The sequence below is a fragment of the Salmo salar genome, chromosome ssa02, assembly GCF_905237065.1.
Source record: "Salmo salar chromosome ssa02, Ssal_v3.1, whole genome shotgun sequence".
Lineage (NCBI taxonomy): Eukaryota > Metazoa > Chordata > Actinopteri > Salmoniformes > Salmonidae > Salmo > Salmo salar.
Genome location: NC_059443.1, coordinates 47899319 through 47913375, shown reverse-complemented (window position 1 = coordinate 47913375; position 14057 = coordinate 47899319). Strand labels below are relative to the sequence as shown.

At 41.2% G+C, this 14057-nt stretch overlaps 1 protein-coding gene across 1 annotated transcript; it reads right to left on the bottom strand.

Annotated features, from left to right (window-relative positions):
* Window positions 1-1815: 1815 nt before the first annotated feature.
* Window positions 1816-11394, bottom strand: LOC106584688 (endothelin-2). Its single transcript, XM_014170193.2, has 5 exons — window positions 11179-11394; window positions 6472-6622; window positions 5979-6092; window positions 3072-3137; window positions 1816-2928 (listed from the first exon to the last, which is right to left on the bottom strand). Exons 1-5 carry the CDS (start codon window positions 11234-11236, stop codon window positions 2838-2840), a joined length of 480 nt encoding a protein of 159 aa, XP_014025668.1. The 5' UTR covers window positions 11237-11394; the 3' UTR covers window positions 1816-2837.
* Between the last annotated feature and the right edge of the window lie 2663 nt (window positions 11395-14057).

Genomic DNA, 14057 nt, shown 5'->3' with positions numbered 1-14057 from the left:
TCTGGTTCTACACCACTGCCAAATTAATAATCATATACTGTACGTTACATAGTTTAGAAATGGCCCATTCAATCTCACCCTTATGAGTTTTCATTAATAAGTCCACTCTTCACACAACTCTAAAGTGATTTTTTGTTTTTCCACACCAACCTCATCAATTAACAGTACATATATACTGCTCAAAAAAATAAAGGGAACACTTAAACAACACAATGTAACTCCAAGTCAATCACACTTCTGTGAAATCAAACTGTTCACTTAGGAAGCAACACTGATTGACAATAAATTTCACATGCTGTTGTGCAAATGGAATAGACAACAGGTGGAAATTATAGGCAATTAGCAAGACACCCCCAATAAAGGAGTGGTTCTGCAGGTGTTAACCACAGACCACTTCTCAGTTCCTATGCTTCCTGGCTGATGTTTTGGTCACTTTTGAATGCTGGCGTTGCTTTCACTCTAGTGGTAGCATGAGACGGAGTCAACAACCCACACAAGTGGCTCAGGTAGTGCAGCTCATCCAGGATGGCACATCAATGCAAGCTGTGGCAAGAAGGTTTGCTGTGTCTGTCAGCGTAGTGTCCAGAGCATGGAGGCGCTACCAGGAGTCAGGCCAGTACATCAGGAGACGTGGAGGAGGCCGTAGGAGGGCAACAACACAGCAGCAGGACCACTACCTCCGCCTTTGTGCAAGGAGGAGCACTGCCAGAGCCCTGCAAAATGACCTCCAGCAGGCCACAAATGTGCATGTGTCTGCTCAAACGGTCAGAAACAGACTCCATGAGCGTGGTATGAGGGCCCGACGTCCACAGGTGGGGGTTGTGCTTACAGCCCAACACCGTGCAGGACGTTTGGCATTTGCCAGAGAACACCAAGATTGGCAAATTCGCCACTGGCGCCCTGTGCTCTTCACAGATGAAAGAAGGTTCACACTGAGCACGTGACAGACGTGACAGAGTCTGGAGACGCCGTGGAGAACATTCTGCTGCCTGCAACTGTCCAGGAGTTGGCGGATGCTTTAGTTCAGGTCTGGGAGGAGATCCCTCAGGAGACCATCCGCCACCTCATCAGGAGCATGCCCAGGTGTTGTAGGGAGGTCATACAGGCACGTGGAGGCCACACACACTACTGAGCCTCATTTTGACTTGTTTTAAGGACATTACATCAAAGTTGGATCAGCCTGTAGTGTGGTTTTCCACTTTAATTTTGAGTGTGACTCCAAATCCAGACCTCCATGGGTTGATAAATTGGATTTCCATTGATTATTTTTGTGTGATTTTTTTGTCAGCACATTCAACTATGTAAAGATAAAAGTATTTAATAAGATTATTTCATTCATTCAGATCTAGGATGTGTTATTTTAGTGTTCCCTTTATTTTTTTGAGCAGTGTAGTATGATGTGGCGTGATAATAATTTATATGATTCAGTAAATTCAAAGTGCTCAGTCATTGCTTATTAGGTGTTTCCCTTTCTGTCCCAAGTATACACCAGGAAAAAACTGTTTAAATCCAGGCAACTTGAATATGCTTCCTGTCTCTTATCCCACGGGCTAGATATGTTCTGTATCACACCATAAAACAATAACAACACAGGAGAATTGGCCACATGTGACTTGGGTGCAATTCCTCATCCCTTCACATTTCCTTTATAATATTTGCAGGTTTATAAACCAAAGACTGACAAGTCCATTCCGGCTGCACTCCTTGACCCATCAGAAAATTTGCAATGGAACTATTACACTGTGTTGTATGTAAACGTAGAGTTCATCATCTAGTCAAAGCAGTCAAATAAGAAGAGTCAGGCAAGTATTTTGTATAATTCAACCATTCATTTGTTTATTATTACACACTGCTTCACACAGTCACTCAATACAGAAGTGGTCTAAATCAAAATCTCAAGAATTGAATAAATAGTCAATGATATACCGTATCGTATGTTTCAATGTTATGTATTTTTTACTCCCACCTATACACACATATACACTGAGTGTACAAAACATTAAGGACACCTGCTCTTTCCATGACATAAACTGACCAGGTGAATCCAGGTGAAAGCTATTATCCCTTATTGATGTCAGTTGTTAAATCATTGTAGATGAAGGGGAGGAGACAGGTTAAAGAATAATTTTTAAGACTTGACACATTTGAGACATGGATTATATATGTGTTTTGTACACTAAGTGTATAATCCTAAACATTGCACCTTTAAATGACCTCAGTCATTTTCCCTGATGAATAACCTGCATAGCAATCATAATATGTTGTTATTATACAATCAAATAATGGAGAGATTAAATATGTTTGGCAAAAGAATGAGAAAAACACAGTGGTTATCTCATACATAATTTTGATTTATCGTATCAGTAGCCTGTCAGTCATATTGTCCCTGTCACATTCTTTCCATCATGACAGCATGGTCTGCCACTGTTCTGAACACAGACAAACAGCATACACACATCAAGTGTTCTCTCCTTTACGGCTACCTGGCCAGAGTCTGCCAGTAGCATGGACCAACCTTGTCCCTCCTGCCCCAAACATAAATATTTTGCTGCACAAATATCCTGTATGCATCATGCTTGATCCATCCCTCAAGATAGATCTAGCATCTATTCTCTGTCTTCAGGCCTCTGTCACATTTTGTTTTCCAACCTCTATTTATGGGTGAAAACCGACAAACAGACAGGCGGACACCATGAGGCCACTGGTCTGTGGCCTTCCTGCATGTGACACATCTCTCTACCAGCAGCCCTTTGTTCTGCTACTCTCCATGTTAGAGGAGTGTCATTTGTTCTGGCGCTCGCTCTTCTCTCCTCACTCTGTCTGCCATGCCATGTCATTTAGCGCTCATCAAGCCCAGGGGCCCTAGCTGCTTCCTTCCTGGGTGGGAAGGCCCATCCCCTGGTTCTCTCAGAGGCTCTGACCATAGATCTATGGAGGAAAGAGACACTGGTCAGCAACATAATCACAAAGGTCATCTTGTGGTACAATAGGAAATAATTATGTGTACAGCCTGTGCTTAATTTGATAACCAGAATAGCAAACAGCCGTTCCAGGACTTATTTTAAGCTCACCTAAGGAAAGTCAACAGGTTGGCACGGGAGCTCTTAATGGCACTCTGGGGTGAAGAGTTATCTGAGCTGCACACAAGAAGAGAGAGAGATGGGGCAGACATTTTGAACCTGACATCATGAAATGGTGATCAGTGAACGAGTTCTCCAAAAGATATGGAATAAACCATATGATGACATAGCAATTTGCCTCAGTGTTGCGAACCGTTAATTTTGGTGGAATTTTACTGTTGTGATAACAAAGATACAGTGCCTTCAGAAAGTATTCACACACTTTGACTTTTTCCACATTTTGTTGTGTTACAGCCTGAATCTACAACCCCTCTTTTACGCTACTGCTACTCTCTGTTTATCATATATGCATATTTACTTTAACCATACCTACATGTACATACTGCCTCAATTAGCCCGACTAACCGGTGCCTGTATATAGCCTCGCTACTGTTATAGCCTTGCTACTGTTATTTTTCACTGTCTTTTTTACTGTTGTTTTTATTTCTTTACTTATCTACTGTTCACCTAATACCTATTTTTTACTTAAAAATGGCACTGTTGGTTAGGGCCTGTAAGTAAGCATTTCACTGTAAGGTCTACACCTGTTGTATTCTGCACACGTGACAAATAAACTTTGATTTGATTTAAGATGTATTAAATTTAGTTTTTTTTGTCACTGGCCTACACACAATACCCCATAATGTTGAAATTAAATTATGTTTTTCTACATTTTCACAAATTATTAAAAAAATTAAAAGCTGAAATGTTTTGAGTCAATAAGTATTTAACCCCTTTGTTAAGGCAAGCCTAAATAAGTTCAGGAATAAAAGCGTGCATAACAAGTCACATAATAAGGTGCATGGACTCACTGTGTGTGCAATAATAGTGTTTAACATGATTTTGGAACGACTACCTCATCTCCGTACCCCACACAGTGTGAATTTCAAACACAGATTCAACCACAAAGACCAGGGAGGTTTTCCAATGCCTCGCAAAGAAGGGCACCTATTGGTAGATGGGTAAAATAAAAATAAAAAAGCAGATATTGAATATCCCTTTGAGCATGGTGAAGTTATTAACTACACTTTGGATGGTGTATCAACACACCCAGTCACTACAAAGATACAGGCGTCTTTCCTAATTCAGTTGCTGGAGAGGAAGGAAAGCGCGCAGGGATTTCACCATGAGGCCAATGGTGACTTTAAAACAGTTACAGAGTTTAATGGCTGTGATAGGAGAAAACGAATGATGGATGTACAACATTGTAGTTACTCCACAATACTAACCTAATTAACAGAGGGACAAGAAGGAAGTTGGTACAGAATACAAATATTCCAAAACATGCATCCTGTTTGCAACAAGGCACTAAAGTAATGCTGCAAAAAAAAGGCAAAGCAATTAACTTTTTGTCCTGAATACAAAGTGTTGTGTTTGAAGCAAATTCAATACAACACATTACTGAGTACCACTCTCCATATTTTCAAGCATCATGTTATAGATATGCTTGTTATCGTTAAAGGACTGGGGAGTAAAATAACAATAGCGAGACTATATACGGGGGGGTACCGATATAGAGTCAATGTGCGGTTAGTTGAGGTAGTATGTACATGTAGGTAGAGTTATTAAAGTGACTATGCATAGATGACAACAGAGAGTAGCAGTGATGTAAAGAGGGGGAGAAGGGGGGCAATGCAAATAGCCTGGGTAGCCATTTGACTAGATGTTCTGGAGTCTTATGGCTTGGGGGTAGAAGCTGTTTAGAAGCCTCTTGGACCTAGACTTGGTGCTCCGGTACAGTTTGCCATGGGTGGCTGGAGTCTTTGACAATTTTTAGGGCCTTCCTCTGACACTGCCTGGTATAGAGGTCCTGGATGGCAGGAAGCTTGGCTACAGTGATGTGTGTAGATGGGTGAGAAAATGTTTTTATTTAATCCATTTTGAATTCAGGCTGTAACACAACAAAAAGTAGAATAAGTCAAGGGGTATGAATACTTTCTGAAGACACTGTAAATAGCCCTCAAACAAACTCATATCAGTGAATTCTCACAATACCTTTGATCAAAGAATCAGGTGTGTAAAGAACTGTTGCCGCTTTTTTTGCCAATTTGGCAATCTAAAGACAACTTTATTGTACACTAAAAGTTTTACTGACATCATTGCAAGGTCATAGACCAAACAATAATGTCTTTACAATATAATGTCTAAGGGCTCTTTCCAATCTGGATCGCTGAAGCGTTACAGACTGCGTGCTAGAAATGTCAAGGTCATTTGTGATTGAGCCGACAGACTGTGTGCAGCATTTACCGTGAATGCAGTCTCCGCTAACGCGGGAACATTGCCTTTCAATTTCAAGCCCGCTGTAACGATACGGATTGAATAGAGCCCCATCTGTCCCTAAGTGAAAAACGGCCCCTGTTTGTTTCCCAATGAGGAACAATGAGTGCAATGAGTCTCTGGGTGTCTCTAGGTGCCTGTATTTGTTTCTCTATCATCCTTAGGAACCATTAATCCTTAACTCAGCCTTTCAATGCTTGAGACTCCTACACACTTCACTCCCCTGTCCCTTCAGCCAATCAAAACATGCAGTGGGGATGCTAGAGTAGCCTGGGATTACACTGCCCCCTCGGGCACTCCATAACATTGTGGTGCAGATTCATTCCACCATGAGAGGGAACGCCTGTGTGATACACACAATAACACTCCGTCAAGCTAATAATAGCATCCCAGAGAAGTGAGCTATGCTCTCAGACCACGCCTTGTGCACCTTGAAGAGCTCCAACAGGGAATCGCTATTGTTCTGTGTACTCAAATGGCTGACTAATAAAAGTAATACATTCCACAGTGACTGAGTATCTGTCTGTCTGCGGTGGTGGTGTGTGTGATGGTGTCTTGGCCATTGTTTTGACCCCAACTCACCTGTCCAGACAGAAGCTGGTGCAGGTGTGGTCGTCAGAGTCTGCACACACACAGCGACCAGCGGACCTACGGCGACGTGACAGAGGGCTGCCCAAGCCGTAAACAGTGGTCTTACTGCAGAAGGGGAAAGAAAGAAAGGGAATATCAGTTTTATCAGTCACCCTCAAGATATAACCACAATGTTTATAGACTTTGTTCTTTGGCATTAATAAAATGAAAATGCAGTGATGCTAGACAGGGATGATTGCCAGAATAATGTCACATTGATACTAGTGATGCACAGCTAAAATAAAAAAGGTGCAAATATTAATGTTGATCGATAATGTTGATATCATCACACTGTGACGTAATTGACCCACATAAGTGAATTGCTCAAGTATATGTCTGCAAAGCTGAGTAGGTATTTGTTTGATGTACTTGATGGTGTGTAGTGTATATGTGCATATGTTTCGCTCTAAGAATGCATATATTTCTGTGAGGTGTGTGTGCCCACCTTGGTGTGTTGACCCAGATGATGTCGAGATGGCAAAAGTAGTGGCATTCAGAGTCCAGCTGGTTGTTGCAAGCACAGCGTTTGGTCCGCACTCTGTGAGGTGGAGCCAGATCACTGGATTTAGGCCTCTCTGACAGTGGATGTCCAGAACCTACATGACAGACAGAAGGATATAGCTTAGAAACCAATCCTGGTGCATCAAGACCATACAATCCACCATCCGTTACAGTTACTAGTTACCTGTCCAAAATTGTAATCAGTAACGTAACTTTTGGATTACCCAAACTCAGTAATGTAATCTGATTACATTCCGTTACTTTTAGATTACTTTCCCCTTAAGAGACATTAGAAGAAGACAAAAATGTATGTTACCAATTGAACGACATCTATTGCAGGATAAATCAATGTAAAGTTTATAAGGATGTTCAATTTTACTTTATGTGTTGGTTATGTAGAATTCTTCTAACCCATCGCTTTCAACTACATATAATAATACGATAAAATTATAATTTTACATTAAAAACCAAAGTCTATCAGAATTCCAGTCATTCCAATAAATGTTATACCCCTTGATCTTCAAGAATAGGACTTGGAAATATGGAAGTATTGATTAGCCAAATTGTTTTACATGAGCATGACCCCAAAACTAAGGACGTATTAGCCAGTCTTACTCTGTTGTTCATGATTTTGTTGTCATGGAGGACTGATTGGGCTCATTGATTCGAGTTGAAAAATAAATGCTGCGCTCATTAAATGGCATGTTTTGAGCACTACTGAAAAGTACTATTTACATGTGAAAAATGAATGCCATATGCTGCATTTGCTATAGGCCTATTGTTTACCTTTTTGTTGTTGACACTTTGATATCTTGATAATATGCAGCTGTTTAAAGGGCAAATCCACAGACGTAACAATAACCAAATAGCCTCTGTTTTGGTAAAAAGCTGAGGGATGGGCCTGGAGAAATGTAACCACTCTCAGATTAATAGACAGAGCTATATGGATGCAACGACTGACCATCCATGATATAAAAATTGTTTTAATCATGTATGTATGTAGGCTATACAGTGTTTGATTACATTTACAATGTTTACAAACATTGGAGAAAAACAAGCTTATCGTTTGGGTTCTCATAGAGTGTGACATTTGAACTAAGCTCATGAGTTATATTCTTCAAGAATCAATGGATATATATATATATATGTGTATATATGTATGTGTATATATATGTATGTGTATATATGTATGTGTATATATATATATATATATATATATATATATATATATATATATGATATAGCTCAAAAAAATAAAGGGAACACTTAAACAACACAATGTAACTCCAAGTCAATCACACTTCTGTGAAATCAAACTGTCCACTTAGGAAGCAACACTGATTGACAATACATTTCACATGCTGTTGTGCAAATGGAATAGACAACAGGTGGAAATTATAGGCAATTACCAAGACACCCCCAATAAAGGAGTGGTTCTGCAGGTGAGGACCACAGACCACTTCTCAGTTCCTATGCTTCCTGGCTGATGTTTTGGTCACTTTTGAATGCTGGCGGTGCTTTCACTCTAGTGGTAGCATGAGACGGAGTCTACAACCCACACAAGTGGCTCAGGTAGTGCAGCTCATCCAGGATGGCCCATCAATGCGAGCTGTGGCAAGAAGGTTTGCTGTGTCTGTCAGCGTAGTGTCCAGAGCATGGAGGCGCTACCAGGAGACAGGCCAGTACATCAGGAGACGTGGAGGAGGCCGTAGGAGGGCAACAACACAGCAGCAGGACCGCTACCTCCGCCTTTGTGCAAGGAGGAGCAGGAGAAGCACTGCCAGAGCCCTGCAAAATGACCTCCAGCAGGCCACAAATGTGCATGTGTCTGCTCACACGGTCAGAAACAGACTCCATGAGGGTGGTATGAGGGCCCGACGTCCACAGGTGGGGGTTGTGCTTACAGCCCAACACCGTGCAGGACGTTTGGCATTTGCCAGATAACACCAAGATTGGCAAATTCGCCACTGGCGCCCTGTGCTCTTCACAGATGTTAACAGGTTCACACTGAGCACATGTGACAGGCGTGACAGAGTCTGGAGACGCCGTGGAGAACGTTCTGCTGCCTGCAACATCCTCCAGCATGACCGGTCTGGTGGTGGGTCAGTCATGGTGTGGGGTGGCATTTCTTTGGGGAGCCGCACAGCCCTCCATGTGCTCGCCAGAGGTAGCCTGACTGCCATTAGGTACCGAGATGAGATCCTCAGATCCCTTGTGAGACCATATGCTGGTGCGGTTGGCCCTGGGTTTCTCCTAATGCAAGACAATGCTAGACCTCATGTGGCTGGAGTGTGTCAGCAGTTCCTGCAAGAGGAAGGCATTGATGCTATGGACTGGCCCGCCCGTTCCCCAGACCTGAATCCAATTGAGCACATCTGGGACATCATGTCTCGCTCCATTCACCAACGCCACGTTGCACCACAGACTGTCCAGGAGTTGGCGGATGCTTTAGTCCAGGTCTGGGAGGAGATCCCTCAGGAGACCATCCGCCACCTCATCAGGAGCATGCCCAGGCGTTGTAGGGAGGTCATACAGGCACGTGGAGGTCACACACACTACTGAGCCTCATTTTGACTTGTTTTAAGGACATTACATCAAAGTTGGATCAGCCTGTAGTGTGGTTTTCCACTTTAATTTTGAGTGTGACTCCAAATCCAGACCTCCATGGGTTGATAAATTGGATTTCCATTGATTCTTTTTGTGTGATTTTGTTGTCAGCACATTCAACTATGTAAAGAGAAAAGCATTTAATAAGATTATTTATTTCATTCAGATCTAGGATGTGTTATTTAAGTGTTCCCTTTATTTTTTTGAGCAGTATATATATATATATATGTATATATATAATTTATAAATCCAGAAATGGATGTAGCAACTACAGACTGCCCCTTTAGGTCTATTCAAAAGTGTATGAGTTTGATAATGTGTCCATTAGGCCTATGGATCTTTTACATTTTTTTTAAAGAATCAGCATGAATTAGATTGAGCAATAAAAGCCCCACTTTCATTCCATAGGCTGGGATCCGCACTATGGGACTGTTGCAAGAGAACATTTTTCACAAGCTGTCCACTGGTTTCAAAAACAATGATTGACAGGCAGCTTAAACTTTTTCAATTAAACCATTATTGGGTTCAAATACACATTTAGATTTGTGAACAGCAATCCACAACAACCACAATCCGTAAAGCGCAAATAGCAAAATGAGAGAGCAGCAGTGTGATTCACAATCACATCAATGCATTATGTAGATATCAATAATAAGTGATATCCGTATCACCGTAGACTACACCCCTGCTGTCATCCTTACCTCCAAGCGTTTATTCAAGTTTGGATGCCGACAGCAATCGCATTATTGGAAAGCTTAGACTGTAGCCTACAAAAGCCTATTCCTTCTCTTTTCCCGCGATCCATCAAACACATTTGGTGTGTCATCATAGTGGTCTCTTACTTGAGTGGTCAGACTCACTCAGGTGGAACAAATTTAAATTTGTGCCTTTTTTCAATGCTGACTTGAATGTCATTGAGAAAACAGAAGTGTCAAACATTTTTTCCCGCAAACATCCTTTCTGAATTTAAAAGTAATCCTGAAAGTAATCATCTAGTTTTTCAAAAGTATCTGTAATCTGATTACAATATATTTTTTGCTGGTAATGTAATGGATTACAGTTTAAATTTTTTTTTAATCCCTTACTCCCCAACCCTGCCAACAGCATAAAGGGACACTAGACAAGTGTATTATTACCGGTACTCCGCTATTTTCCTTGATCTATCACACCAGTCTAATCAATCATTTCTGTGGAAAGCTAGTAATCATCTGTAATTGCTGTTATCTGTCTGTTCAAACATTCAAATAGTGAAGGGCAGACATTTAGAGGAAACTTCACCTCTTTTTTGACTCAGTGGAGTCATTACATCTCATTTGTCCCTATACAGAGATGACCAGAGTATGGAGAAACACAGCCTCTGGTATTTTCTGACTGTACAATGACAAGACAACAACCAGCAAGCAAACATTGTCATGCTCTCAACATTTCAAGTTTAAGGTGCTTTTGACAACCAAGATCACTCAAATACAAGATAATCCATTTGCTGTGTGAGATGAAGAGGTTCTCCAGATAATCAACATTTGAGAATGTGTACCCCTGAGCTATTCAGCAAGGTTGAAGTGAGATTTAACACTGGTCTTAATATGTTAACGATAAATCTTCATTGATGATGTGACAGTTGGAACGGGGCTTGCTGAAACGTGTCTCTTTGTTGCTTTGTATATCTTGTTACTGAATTTAATGAGTGTGCTTATGAGTAAGTCTTTACATTGCTCTAGACAATGAAAACATGTAGTCAATGCTGCAACATGTCACCATTTTATAGGGATATTAATTTGGAAAGTGGAAAGTCAGCCAGTGTTTTGTTGATGCAAGACAGTAGCACAGAACCTCAATACAATGTCATATTCTTTTGTATAGTGTGTCATTCCAAAATAATATTTTTATGATATTTTGTATTTAGTTATGCATTCAGAAAATGATCAGTGGAAGACACTTGACCATTAGTGTTTAATGCTTCAATGACATGATTAAGTCTATGTTTGCTTGTGGAGGAAATAACAAATCCTAAATCCTATTTTAATAATAGTGCTGTAGTACTTACCTTCCTGCATGGACACACACACGGTGATGAGAAGGAAGAGGCTGGCGTGTGCTGACATGGTTGCTGTTGGTCTGTTTGTAGAGCTCACGGTGAAGTATAATATCCTTAAATGCGCTTTGGCAAATTATCCCAGCTGTCTTCTGCTTTGCTGCTTGCTTGTTTGTCTGCAGGTGTCTGAGCGGTGGCCCTCAACTTATAGTCCTCTAACCCCATGATGTCACACTGGAAGCCCTGCCCCTTGCTGCTACAATGTTACACAACTCCTCCAGAGGGTTTGAGCCTCTGCTGAAAATTCCAGGAATCTATGTTCACTCCACCCCACCACAACTCCCCAACCTGCAGGTCACTGGACAGACAACAGTTCACTTATCACCTGTAGCATGTTGCATTCACTATCCACATGCAATTTGATTGTGTGACATATACATTTCCGGCATATTTTGGTGATGTTTGACATATGGCGAGAGCCTTGAGGGGGGAGGGTAGGAGGGAAGGAGAGAGTGGGAGGGAGTGGAAGACCATGAGGAAAAGGAGAGAGATGGCTCCTGATTGCCTGCTTTGCATGGAGTCTGCAAGGGAAGGCCAGGGTGCCGTGGAAACAATGATCAGGGGGAACGTTATCCAATAAAGGGGAGTTGGCAGATGGTGGTGCCATGTGGTGGTGGAGCAGATGGGTGACAATTGACTCAATTTGGGATTGATTGACAGATCAAATTAATTCCCCATGGGGTGTTGACCGAACAATATTATTTAAGTGTAATTCCACCCTCCATATGCTACTTATCCTCTATGGGCTAGGTGGGACGCATGCGTCCCACCTACGTAACAGCCACTGCCAGCCTGTGGCGCGATTTTCAAAACCTTAAAAATCCTATTACTTCAATTTCTCAAACATATGACTATTTTACAGCCATTTAAAGACAAGACTCTCGTTAATCTAACCACACTGTCCGATTTCAAAAAGGCTTTACAACGAAAGCAAAACATTAGATTATGTCAGCAGAGTACCAAGCCAGAAATAATCAGACACCCATTTTTCAAGCCAGCATATAATGTCACCAAAACCCAGAAGACAGCTAAATGCAGCACTCACCTTTGATGATCTTCATCAGATGACAACCCTAGGACATTATGTTATACAATACATGCATGTTTTGTTCAATCAAGTTCATATTTATATCAAAAACCAGCTTTTTACATTAGCATGTGACGTTCAGAACTAGCATACCCACCGCAAACTTCCGGGAATTCGCTAACATTTTACTAAATTACTCACGATAAACGTTCACAAAAAGCATAACAATTATTTTAAGAATTATAGATACAGACCTCCTCTATGCACTCGATATGTCCGATTTTAAAATAGCTTTTTGGTGAAAGCACATTTTGCAATATTCTAAGTACATAGCCCAGCCATCACGGGCTCGCTATTTAGACACCCGGCAAGTTTAGCACTCACCATAATCATATTTACTATTATAAAAGTTTGATTACCTTTTGTTGTCTTCGTCAGAATGCACACCCAGGACTGCTACTTCAATAACAAATGTTGGTTTGGTCCAAAATAATCCATCGTTATATCCGAATAGCGGCGTTTTGTTCGTATGCGTTCCAGACACTATCCGAAATAGTAAAGAAGTGTCGCGCGCATGGCGCAATTCGTGACAATAAAATTCTAAATATTCCATTACCGTACTTCGAAGCATGTCAACCGCTGTTTAAAATCAATTTTTACGACATTTTTCTCGTAGAAAAGCGATAATATTCCGACAGGGAATCTCCTTTTCGGCAAACAGAGGAAAAAAATCCCAAAGGCGGGGGCGGTCGGGGTCACGCGCCTAAGCCCAGTGTCCCTTGATCGGCCACTTGAGAAAGGCGATAATGTGTTTCAGCCTGGGGCTGGAATGACGACATTCTGTTTTTTCCCGGGCTCTGAGCGCCTATGGACGACGTGGGAAGTGTCACGTTAGAGCAGAGATCCTTAGTAAATGATAGAGATGGAAAAGAAGTTCAAGAAATGGTCAGACAGGCCACTTCCTGTAAAGGAATCTCTCAGGTTTTGACCTGCCATTTGAGTTCTGTTATACTCACAGACACCATTCAAACAGTTTTAGAAAATGTAGGGTGTTTTCTATCCATATGTAATAAGTATATGCATATTCTAGTTACTGGGTAGGAGTGGTAACCAGATTAAATCGGGTATGTTTTTTATCCAGCCGTGTCAATACTGCCCCCTAGCCCTAACAGGTTATTTTCTCAAGCTTTATTTATAGTCTAGACAGTGCAGAAGATTGCAGATGTAACATGTACTGTTTGAATACTGCTGGAAGTCTTACCACTAGGCCACGTGTGGACCACAGAATAAGATTTTCATTCACACGCAGTTTTGGGTCTACAGTGCCTTCGGAAAGTATTCAGACCCCTTTACCTTTTCCACATTTTCTTACATTACAGTCTTATTCTAAAATGTACTACAGCTTTCACACAATACCCCATAACGACAAAGCAAAAACAGGTTTTAGAAATGTTTGATAATATATATATATATATATATATATATATATATATATATATATATATATATATATATATATATATATACACATAAGTATTCAGACCCTTTACTCAGTACTTTGTCTAAGCACCTTTGGCAGCGATTACAGCATTGAGTCTTATTGGGTATGATGGTACAAGCTTGGCACAATTGTATTTGGGGAGTTTCTACCATTCTCTGCAGATCCTCTCAAGCGCTGTCAGGTTGAATGGGGAGCGTTGATGCACAGGTATTTTCAGGTCTATCCAGAGATGTTGGATTGGGTTCAAGTCGTGGCTCTGGCTGGGCCACTCAAGGACATTCAGAGACTTGTCCCGAAGCCACT